At 37.7% G+C, this 12,047-nt stretch overlaps 1 protein-coding gene across 12 annotated transcripts in view; it reads left to right on the plus strand.

Annotated features, from left to right (window-relative positions):
• Positions 1 to 12,047, plus strand: part of PTPRM (protein tyrosine phosphatase receptor type M) — a 482,524-nt gene that overhangs the window by 312,996 nt on the left and 157,481 nt on the right. For all 12 annotated transcript variants that reach the window (XM_037380694.1, XM_037380695.1, XM_037380697.1 and 9 more), the window contains one exon: positions 11,368 to 11,500. In XM_037380694.1, coding sequence (XP_037236591.1) covers positions 11,368 to 11,500 — 133 coding nt within the window. The remainder of the gene's footprint in view (positions 1 to 11,367; positions 11,501 to 12,047) is intronic.

The raw sequence follows: 12,047 nt of genomic DNA on the forward strand, positions 1-12,047 counted from the left end.
GGTTTTTTATTGGCAGTACTGTAAATGCTTCTGAAATATGAACAAACGAATTTCTGTGCTGTGTTGACCCAGAGACAGATTTAGAATTCTGTGGAATTATTTTTCTTTCTTGTCCTGATTCTCCTTTCAAGTTCCTCTAGCCAACCTTCCTGCCCCAAAACAGTGTTGACTGTGAAAATGCTTTTTTAAAAAAAAATTGTCTTTTCCCTGATTTTTATAAATTTATCAAAAATATATTTTACCTTTCTGCATGCATCATTGCATGTATAATTCCATTTATCTTTGAGCAGAATGAGCTATGTTATGCTTTCCTCCAAGAAAATAGGTAGGTAGTGAGTAATGATAAGTAAAATCTGAGAGTATGATTGTTTTTAAAGGATTTCTGAAGAACCTTTCATAACGGATACAATGTAGAGGGAGGCTGGTAGTGGAAATCACCAGGAATGTCAGCCTCATCTCTTGAGCCAGTGGCATCATAAGCCAAAAATGCATGGATATACAAACCTACCAGTGGGATTCCTATCCTATATTGTCCTTCTGTCCCTGCCCTCGCTTCATCCTGCTGGCAAAGTAACCAGGTCTTCACTGACTTTCCATTTTGAACTGTTCATTATTGTTCCTGTAGTGAAGTCCTCAGTGGCAGCAAGATCAGAAGATAGTACCTCACTCCACTACTTCATACCCATAGCTTCAGGTTACTCAGTTCCCATGGTGGATGTGTTCCCTTGCATTCACAGGTGGAAAATAAAACAGTTTTATTTGTCCATGCCAAGAGCATCTAGTTCTGTAGCTGTTTCACCCTCAGTAGGTCAGCTCCAGAAATATTACTCTGATCTGAGTTCACATCTTCCCTGCCTGGTGGAGGCCAGCTGAGTACTAGAAAACCACATTTTACCTAACCTAAAGAGGGCAGAGCCCTCTTCAGGCTTCAAATCCACACCTCTCCTGTTTGCAGAAGATAGTTGAAATAAACTTTCAGGGATGTCTGGTATTTGACGTTCTGCAGTATAGTTTCAGAAGCAGATCTGGTGTTGAAAGCATGAGAGACAAACAGATCTCCTTCAGCAATAGGTGAAATTCAAAATGTCCTTGGGGAGGGTCATGATAAATTGTCCTCTGCTTCTGTAGGAGTGGCTAAAAAGTGGTGCTGACTCGCTTAAAAATGCATTACGTATGGACAGGATCAGTCTGGACTGACTGCTTTAATTTTCTTAGAGCTAATGTGAGAGTCACTTTTTTATTCTGAGTACTGTTGGCTTGAGGATATGTAGAAAACCATAAAATCAAACGTTTTAAGGCTAACAGCTCCCCTTGTTGTACATTATACTTCTAGGACTTCTTGTTCACTGAAGTCAGATTTGTAAGATGCTGTTGCACTTCCAGTGGCTACAAGTCAGACCTCTTGCACACAATGTAAGCTGGTACCAGCCCTGCATTTCAAAATACTGAGACACCTACAGTCCCAGCCCTTGTTGGTACTTAGTTCTTAAACCTCCTCATCTTTATTCAGTATGAGACCTACATGTATACAGCTAGTTTGATGCAAGTATGTTCTCATTGCTCCTCAGTCAACCTTCTCGATTCGAAATTTACATTTCATGAAGTCATATTGACCTTTGTTGTGTTTGAGTAGTCAGAGGGCAGTTTGGTAAAGAAGCCTGATTTCTTCTTTCCATAGTAGTCGGGAGGATTTGATCTTTTATTTCAGTGGTGGGGTCTGTCTTTCAGATATGCTGCCCTGACCTTTCCCTTTGCTGATGCAGAGGTCTGTGGTGTGCACCATTATGGCTGCTTCTTTGGCCACACAGAGTGAGTACTTATAAATAAGTAACCAGACTTTTTTCTTCATAAAATAGCTAAAGTGCATGGGGGTACCCTTCAGGGCCATTTGACAGCTTAAGGGTCCAAAGGCTTTATATTTTTTCCTTAGGAAATTACTTATTTCCAAGAAGGAGATAAGAGCCTTCAGAGTCTTCAGAAAAATCCAGTCTAAGAGGCCTGGATTAAAATCCCATTAAAAAATAGATTGTGATGAGATCAAAGATATGTTTCAAACTGGGAACTTTATTTGTTTTAGGTATGTTTTGTAAAGAATGTTATTATTCCTGACAACCAGAAACACAGATGTTTAACAAAAAAAGTCTTTTTGCTCACATGCACCGACATGAATCATCCACCAGTGAGAGATGCAGTTCATTTAATAGTCAGTTAAATGAGTCATATTCATCAGTGAAGTAGTTCTTTGCATTTCTTTTCATGCAGTTTTGTTGCTTATATTTACATTTTTGTAAAGAATATCACAAACAAAATTAATAATTCATAATTATTGTTGCACAGTGGAGCCTTATTTTGATAGTCCCTTCTTAGCATAGGTCTTTTGACAAGGCTGTTTTTCCCTGCATTTAAAAAAAAAAAACCAAAACCCACAAAAAACCAATTACCAAATCAGGATGGATGTCTTATGGAAGTACAGAAGTCTTTTTTAGGAAAGGAAGAGCTGTACACAGCAGTATGTATTGTACCAATGATCATAAATTAAAGAGAAGATACTCCTCTGCTGAAATATAAGTGCTATTTTCCCTCTGTCCAAGACATTAAAAAAATAGATTTAGTAAGTGCTAACACATCATCGGAGAGAAAATCAGGATACATCGATTTCAGAACTTAAACGGCTCCTGTGCTCAGCAAAACAGAAAGAAAACCTAATCCCTGCCCTGTGTAAAAAGCAGTTTATACATGAGCATTTCCAAAAGAAGCCAGGAACAGAAAAAGAAAAATACTGTAAAAAGAGAAGTAAAGCAGACCATACTCTGAGGAATTTATAAAACTAATATATTCAAAGCATGGAGTAGAGAGAGAAAACTGAAAAAAAAAATACTGATCAAAACCACCTTCTGTCACAAATTATACCCTGCCCAGCAACACCTCATAACTTCTACCATATGGACAAAAAAGCAGTGCAGTTTCAAAGGAGAACTAGGAACACGGATTTGAAAGCTAACAATGAGGAAGGGGAGGGAGAACGTTCTCCCTTAGCTGGAGTTCTACCAGCAGTAATAAAACAAAGACTTTGTTAGCAGAGTAGATGCTGGCTAGCAGATGAGGACTGAATGCCAGTCACTTACAGTATTAACAGACTAGCCAGGGTGGTAATTCATTTCATCTACAAATCTGTATGTGTTTTGGGTCTTCTCCAAGACAGTCACAAATCCTGACATCTGCACTGAACTTGAAGCTCAAATAAAAAGCATGTTGGACTGGTTTGTCTTCTCATAACACTAGTAATGCTGCTACAGACTTAAAAATGAGGGTACTCTTTTTTGCATTCGTGGGGGAGATAAGGGTAGAAATGCTGAGGCAACTTCTGGAGGAAACTGGACATTTTTTACTACTGCCCCATTCAGATGTATTTTGCAGTTTGTGACACAGGATTGGAATTCCTAAATCATTTGACATTTACAAGAAGGACCTACCTCTGTGGAGCACCTCTTTTCATACCAGTAGAACAGGCATATTTGTTTCCTTTCTTATTTTGTCACAGTCAATTTTATCCCAGCCCTTTACTTTTGGCACCTCTGCTTTTTCTATCTCTATGTTTATGAACCTTTATGTCATTTTTTTTTTTCCTTTGGAACACCCTAACCTGCGTCTCATCCACAAAACCAGTACCCTGTCCCTCAAATCACTTCTGAAGATCTGTTTCTACTGTGTTATTAACTGGAAATGCTGAGTGATACCAGCTAGCTAAAAGAACGGGAAGGATGGAAGCGTTCATTGATTTGGGTATTGTAAATGCATTTTCTTAGGGGTATTTGCCTCCCTCTCCCACCTGCAGTTGCTACACCTGCCCGTTAAATCCTAGCTCAGCTACATAGTATGCTTTTAGTGGCAAAGATTGTTTAGCTGTGTGCTTGCACTTTTCTTAGCACAGTGGGGCTCCCAATCTGATTTAGAGCTTCTAGATCCTACTATCATACAACTAGTAGAGAGTAATGTTGATAGTAGCCTTTGTAATCTGTGCTGTCCTTGGAGAGCATGGGCAGTCTTTGAAGCCAAGTTCTCTGATCTTTTCAGTCTGCTTACTTTGTGGCAGGAATTATAGGATCCTAGTGATAGTGAAGGGTGTTCCAAGGAAGCATCACACCTCTCTGCCTCTCTTCCGCCTTGTACCATTTTGGATGATTTCTTCCACAGAATCACAGTGCTACTCTCACACAGGGATAGAATGTTTCATTTTCCTGACTTGCTCTGTGCAATAAGTAGGTGCTGAGATGTGATAGCTGGATCACACTGCCTGCATAGAAAAATCATGGGATACTCACTAACACAACAAGTTAGTTAGTCTCAAGTTTGAATTGGAAACTAGGACAATCTGCACTAACTGTATTATTATTTTAAAGGCTTGTAAAGTTAGCCATCCATCACTGGACACTTGTGAACTTCTGGAGGAAACTGGACATTTTTTACTACTGCCCCATTCAGATGTATTTTGCAGTTTGTGACACAGGATTGGAATTCCTAAATCATTTGACATTTACAAGAAGGACCTACCTCTGTGGAGCACCTCTTTTCATACCAGTAGAACAGGCATATTTGTTTCCTTTCTTATTTTGTCACAGTCAATTTTATCCCAGCCCTTTACTTTTGGCACCTCTGCTTTTTCTATCTCTATGTTTATGAACCTTTATGTCATTTTTTTTTTTCCTTTGGAACACCCTAACCTGCGTCTCATCCACAAAACCAGTACCCTGTCCCTCAAATCACTTCTGAAGATCTGTTTCTACTGTGTTATTAACTGGAAATGCTGAGTGATACCAGCTAGCTAAAAGAACGGGAAGGATGGAAGCGTTCATTGATTTGGGTATTGTAAATGCATTTTCTTAGGGGTATTTGCCTCCCTCTCCCACCTGCAGTTGCTACACCTGCCCGTTAAATCCTAGCTCAGCTACATAGTATGCTTTTAGTGGCAAAGATTGTTTAGCTGTGTGCTTGCACTTTTCTTAGCACAGTGGGGCTCCCAATCTGATTTAGAGCTTCTAGATCCTACTATCATACAACTAGTAGAGAGTAATGTTGATAGTAGCCTTTGTAATCTGTGCTGTCCTTGGAGAGCATGGGCAGTCTTTGAAGCCAAGTTCTCTGATCTTTTCAGTCTGCTTACTTTGTGGCAGGAATTATAGGATCCTAGTGATAGTGAAGGGTGTTCCAAGGAAGCATCACACCTCTCTGCCTCTCTTCCGCCTTGTACCATTTTGGATGATTTCTTCCACAGAATCACAGTGCTACTCTCACACAGGGATAGAATGTTTCATTTTCCTGACTTGCTCTGTGCAATAAGTAGGTGCTGAGATGTGATAGCTGGATCACACTGCCTGCATAGAAAAATCATGGGATACTCACTAACACAACAAGTTAGTTAGTCTCAAGTTTGAATTGGAAACTAGGACAATCTGCACTAACTGTATTATTATTTTAAAGGCTTGTAAAGTTAGCCATCCATCACTGGACACTTGTGAACTTCTGGAGGAAACTGGACATTTTTTACTACTGCCCCATTCAGATGTATTTTGCAGTTTGTGACACAGGATTGGAATTCCTAAATCATTTGACATTTACAAGAAGGACCTACCTCTGTGGAGCACCTCTTTTCATACCAGTAGAACAGGCATATTTGTTTCCTTTCTTGTTTTGTCACAGTCAGTTTTATCCCAGTTAGAAAGGCTTGTGAGTGACTTATCAAGCGAGTACCTTTTAAGAGCTTTAAACTGCAGAATGCAAGTAAAAAAGGCATCAGCTATGGCCATCCTTGAGTGGAAGAAATAAAATTGGACCAGTTGAATTAATTAAAGGAAGGAATTACTTGTTGGTTCAAATAGGAGAAGAAATGTCTTGATTTTTTAAGGGTTGCTTTAGACAAAACAATCTATAGCTGATTTTTACTACTAACAGCTTTAATCTTATTCTCTTTTTTCAAAGCATAACTAGAAACTCCTAGACTATTGAGCCAGGGTTATTTTATTAATCGTTCATTTCTATACAACGGTCAGTCATTTCTAACTACATTTTTTTTTGGAAGGGACTAATAAAGATTGAAAAGCAAGTCCAAACCTTGTTCATTTACAAAAAGAAAAGGAGGGAGAGTTTTTGCTCAGTTTGGTAGAGGTCCATTTCCTTTACTGAAGAACAATTTCATTGGTTTTGAAAAACAAAATACTTAAAAGAATGATATTTTGATTGGCTAGTTCTTTTAGTGGTTAGTCTTTGCTTCCATTTTAATAAGGAATATTTCTGCTTGAACTTCTCTATTTATAAACTACCTACAGGAGATTCTTGTTTAGGAATTTTGGGGGTTGGTCAATAACACAGCACTAGTGAGAAAGGAAAGGGAAATTTTCCACCCAAGGAAGTGGCAGAACCATTTTCCACATATCACAAATTATTCCTATAATTTTAATACCAGACCTGTATGTCTCTGATGAGAGCTAGAAATTCTTCAATGAAAGATATTTTTTTTGCCCAGTCTTCTAACCCGTGGTACAGAAATAGAAATTTCACTGCATGAAGTAATTTAAGAATTCATAGTATGGTAGACTCTAAATATTAGTGACTAGAATATAACTCAGTTCTCAATCTGAAGAGGAGATAAGATACCACGAAGCCGCTGAGTAATCACTAAACTTTAAAGAAGGAGATTCCAATATTAAGAAAAAGTTAATAGAATAGGTCTGAAAGTCAAAAATAAGTGAAATAAAATGTTTAGGTGCCTCATGGATACTACTTAAAAATATTATCACTGGATTTTGCAAAATACGGAACAAAATGTGACTCATAAATCAGGCCAGCTGAATGCCATTTTTTCTAATTGAAGAAAAAAAAGATGTTTCACATTTTAAATGCTGCTGTAGGGAAAGCCACAAAGAATTGGCAATAAATAAGTAAAAGGGAAATTGGAATCACTTAGATTAATTAGAAAAATAAACAACTAAGGGTGTGGAACCAAACAATGTTCCTGTCTTCCACCTTATTCAGTGCAGAAGCCTGTGGAAAAACTTTGCTGGGTTTTGTGGTACCTTGGGGTTTATCTATAAGTGTATCTCTTTTCAGTTCTGGCAGGAAGCACTCTAGTTTGTTCTCAGCAGGTTAGGACTTCCCAGAGTCATCACCGTAATCCTTTTTAAACTGGCTGGAAACATTTATCTGTAATTTCATTTTCTAAACATCTCCCTTAAGCTGTTTTGCACTCTCTGCTCTTCATTGACCTATTGCCTTTCTACAGCTGGACCACAGTATAGGTGTCAGTTTGGCCTTTATTATTCTAACTCTACTAGCCCAGACAGTCCTCAGCAAGAAAACAGAAGTGAGGTTATTGTGCAAAGTTTAAAGTCAGGCTTCTGTGAACAAAGGTAGAACCAAATGCTTAAAAGTAAAACAAATTAAAAAAAAAACAAACAAGTAAGTCATTAGACCCAGTGTTGTGAGGAAAATGCAGTGAGCTTAGCTCAGCTGTTGTGAACAGTATGCACTCTGTCATTAAAAACAGCTATTTTACTGGAGATACAGAACTCCACTAGTCTTGTAACTATGTATTTTTAAAGGCTCAAGGGTGATCAAGGAGATTAAAAATGACTATGTCAGAGAAACTGGTTGAAACGACAATAATAAATAGAATAAAATGCCAGAACTGTAATATAATGATACTATAGTGTATAGTTAACACAATTTCTGTGAAGAAAGATTATATTTCACTAAACTTTTTTAGTATGTGTCAGCGCAGCAGAGTAAGAGAGAAACCATGGCATCATTTTTTTAGACTTGCAATAATAATTTTCCAAATCTCTCTCAAAAACATACAAACAAAACTAAAAGCACAAATAGACATTGTGGTTTATCAAGTGGCAAAATGAATTTCAGACCTACTGCCCCTAGCTGCTTCAATTCTCTTACACGCAGTTCACCTTTCTCTCCATGGTGCCAGTGCAATTGCCTGTGAGGCTGTAGGTTAAAAGTCAGTTAAGAAGTAATTACGAGGTGAGTGACAAGTGTTATTCTGGATCAAAATTTACCTATCTGACAGAAACCAGAGAGGAGTAAACTGCCAGCGTTTATTGTAGCTAATGCACTTTAAGGTTTAATATTGTATGCTGTACATTACGTCTATTAAATATGTGGAAGAGTCAGAGTTGGTGCAGCAGCTCTTAACTGTGATGTCAGGTGATGTGGGTTAGCAGAATTCACACAGGACTGTGAAGAATTTCAGCAGGACAAAAGCAAAATGAAGTAGTACCACCTCTAATTTCAGTCTTGGTAAATGCTGTGTAGTGTTCAGCAGATGTAAATTTGAATGACTTTTAACTCATAAAGCGTTCAAAACTGAACACTGCACTGAAGAAAGAGATGCAGGGTTCACTGTAAACAATACACCAGTGACCTGTTCAGTGTCTATCTGATGCTGAAATAAAGTCAAACAGAATGCTAAGGGGGACAAAGAATGGGGTAGAACACAACTATTTTGAAAAACCCTGTTGTAGAAAAACTGAGGTATGTTAAAGGACTAAACAGTATCAAATAAAATTAAGAAAGTTGATCTAGAATTTCTAATACTAAAAGGCTCAAGGGATGCTCAAGAAAAGTGAAAGGTGGCAAATTTGGTTTGTTTATCCAAGCGGATTTTGGAACCCGCAGACATCAGGAAAGGAACAACATTCTGTCAGGGAATGAATGAAATGCTGAATGGAACCAAAGGAGAGTTGAGATAATGCTAATATTTGGGTTTTCATAATAATTAGTGATAGGAGTTTTAAAAACTCATGTGAAACATGATGTTTCCAGTTTAAAACAATCTCTGTTATGAGTCAGGCTGAGTCCATGGTGGGCAGTTTTACCCTGTTTTTAACTCGGGGTAGCATTACATGCGCTTTTCTTAGACAATGTGAGATGATCCCTCAACCGGATAATCAATAGATGATACAATATGGGAGTTTCAGTGTCCTGTTGGTAGGCTCTATATCTCTTCTTGTGTAGGCTTTCTTTGGAGAATTTGCAATAATGGTGGATTATGTCCCAGCTTGTACATGACTCACAAGAGGGTAATGCTTTGTGTCATTGAAAGCATTTCATGAAAGTTGTGCTCCATGATATGCAGAAAATGTGTGTGCTCTGAATATGATTTTGGTATTATCTTCTCTGCATAGTGTAAGTCTAACTAGTTCCACTGAAGTGAGCACCCTGTGCTGTCAGACATGACACTGAAATAAAACACATTGGATAGTTGAGAGTCCCGTGTGAAAATGTAACAAGGCTGGCTTTACTTACTTTTAACGTTTAGCATTCATGATCCCAAAACTAGCACTGGAAGCCTTAATAAAAGGAATGAAACCATAAGGCAGAATTTGATTTTAAGAAGACATTACCAATGAATATACCAGTAGAGTGAGGTAGCCTGAAGGAGATAATGAAGAATAGACCAGTCTTAGAAATTACTTCTAAAAAGATACTGCTTGTTCTTGACTTTACATTCTTCCCTGCTTGGGTTTTAGATTTAAAAGAGGACTGTGAAGTCCTTATCATGTCTTATCATTTGCATTATACTTTATTCACTGTTCCCTGTTTGCCAAGTTCAACTCAACAGCTGCCTTTTGCATAGAGATGCTCTAGATATCTTCTAAATATCTGCTATAGTTGTGAGCGTCATCCAGATTACAGCAATACAGGGTTTAACAAAATTATTTATATATGACACAAGGAAAATAACATTAGAACTGTTTATAACATAATTTTTTGCATCTGCATTGACGAAAATAGTCATATTCTCTTACCTTTACTCACATGAAGTAAGAATTTTACTAATTCAGAATTGTATTTTGTATTAGCAATAGATTGTATTGCTGTCGAACTAGTATTCTGGTGGGACTAGGCACAGAGACAGGCAGCAGGTCATCATCTCTCACTTACCACTCACAAAAAGTACCGTGGCCAGAATTTTCCAAAGAACTTGGTTCCTGCAGTTAGCTATCAATATATTTTAATTAAAGGCTCTCACCTTTTCTGATAGCAGTATGAATTGCCAGATTTTCCTGACGTTCCTCCTGGTAAGGAGTTTTGAAGATGTAGGCCAAAAGTGTGACTGTGGGCACTCAGAAGTACTCACCATCTTAGAATATCCTGGTTACAACTGAGAAGAATTATTGGAAATGTTTGCATTGTACTTTTTAGAAAATATCTCTGCATGTAAATCAGTCAATAATTTGCTTTCTTTCTGAAAAAAGGAAGTAAAGAAACAAGTAAATTATAATTGGTGCTTTTAAAATCCTCTGTGAAACCCAGACAGTGAAATAAGAATGCAATCTTAAAATATTATATTTTGCTTAGTCTTTACTCTTCCTTCTCCCTTCCCAAAAAAGCTACAGCAGGAAGGTGATCCATAAATCCCTGTGTCCACTTTATGGCATGGTGTCTCAAATGATGAATGCTGTCATGTTTTGATTAAAAAAAAAAATGGAACTCCATAAAAAAAATAAAATCAGTTTAGTGAATTGAATGTTACTTCCTTAAGATTTTTCATCCTGAACTCCTTTAGTAGACGAAATGGATATTTCATCAGACATGGGTTTGACGTTCCATCACATTATTCAGTAAACAGTACAAACGATGTTATTTTTTTAAAATGGAGAAGCTGGAAGAGCTAAGACAGTAGCTGCTGTAAGGCACTGGTTATCTCATTTAAACAGATATTAAATGTAGGTGCCAGTGGTGTGATCATCAGCTGCTTCCCACTTTGTGAATAAATTGCTTAGAAGGAGTCTTTTTGCCTACCAGATGTGACCTAGATTTAGATTTCCAAAGGCAAAAAAAAAAAGGCTATTGTGTAAAAAACAATTGTGGGTAAAATGCGTGGTAAATGAGCTTATCTCACTTCTCCAGGTGTTTAAGCTAATATGTTATGGAATTACAGCTTCATTTATGAAAAATAATTGAGGAAAATGTTCCAGCAAATCAAATTTGGATAAAGGCTTAGGATAGTTATTGTGCTGTTAGCAAGTTTCTAAATGGCAGAAAGAAAAGGGAGCCAGCACAGATAATAAAAATACAGAAATTTGTGAATCTGTAAAGAGGCTCTTATAAAAGGGTCAGGGCTGGCAGTGTTACCCCGCCTGTGCTGTGGTCTTGCAAAATGTCACGGAAGAGTATGAAGAATTATATTCCTGTCAATGCATATGAAAGCACAATTTTTTTCTTAAAAGATCAAGCATTGATATCTGTTGGCCCTGGATAAGACTAATGGCATTGGTAGGTTAAATGTATAAACACCAAAAGAATAACATCCTTATTCTTTTTCTCTCTCCTCTCTTCCTTTTACTGATTCCATAGGGGCTGCCACTCGAAAACCAGACCCAGAGCCTGAGAAGCAGACCGACCATACTGTCAAAATTGCTGGAGTCATTGCAGGCATCTTGCTGTTTGTCATCATATTTCTGGGCGTCGTGCTGGTAATGAAGAAAAGGTGAGCAATTAGTAGATGTCTTCTACGTACGTATTCATATCACAGCACCTCCTACAGCCGTTCTCAGTTTGATACTGGCAAAAGATAATCAGCCATCTTTGTGGCCTTTTCCACAGAGTTTAGGAAATACTGCTCCCTCCCAGCCCCACAGCTTTGTTGTGTTTTTATAATACCACAGGAGCTATTTCATCCCACAGCATTTTCTATGAATTAATGTTTGTGGCTTTGTTGTAGAAGAAAAAACCCTCAAGGTTAATAATTGTAGCCCTTTATGCATTAGTACTGTATGATGGATTGTAACAATAGAACAGTATCTCTATTCTGAAAGTGTGAGTCTCCACTCTATTTAACAAATCAGCTGAAAGTTACATGTAGTTTCATTCCTGAGTGTAGAAGAAATCCTCAAACAGAAACTAGAGCTAAGTTAATTTGTGCTGAGAATGGGGTCTATATTGTTCTGCTTAAACTTCATTCCCTGAAAACAAATGAAAATGTTACAATGGTGTTGAATGTTTCCAAATGCTGGTTCAACACACACACACACACA

Source organism: Falco rusticolus, chromosome 3, assembly GCF_015220075.1.
Source record: "Falco rusticolus isolate bFalRus1 chromosome 3, bFalRus1.pri, whole genome shotgun sequence".
NCBI classification, from domain to species: domain Eukaryota; kingdom Metazoa; phylum Chordata; class Aves; order Falconiformes; family Falconidae; genus Falco; species Falco rusticolus.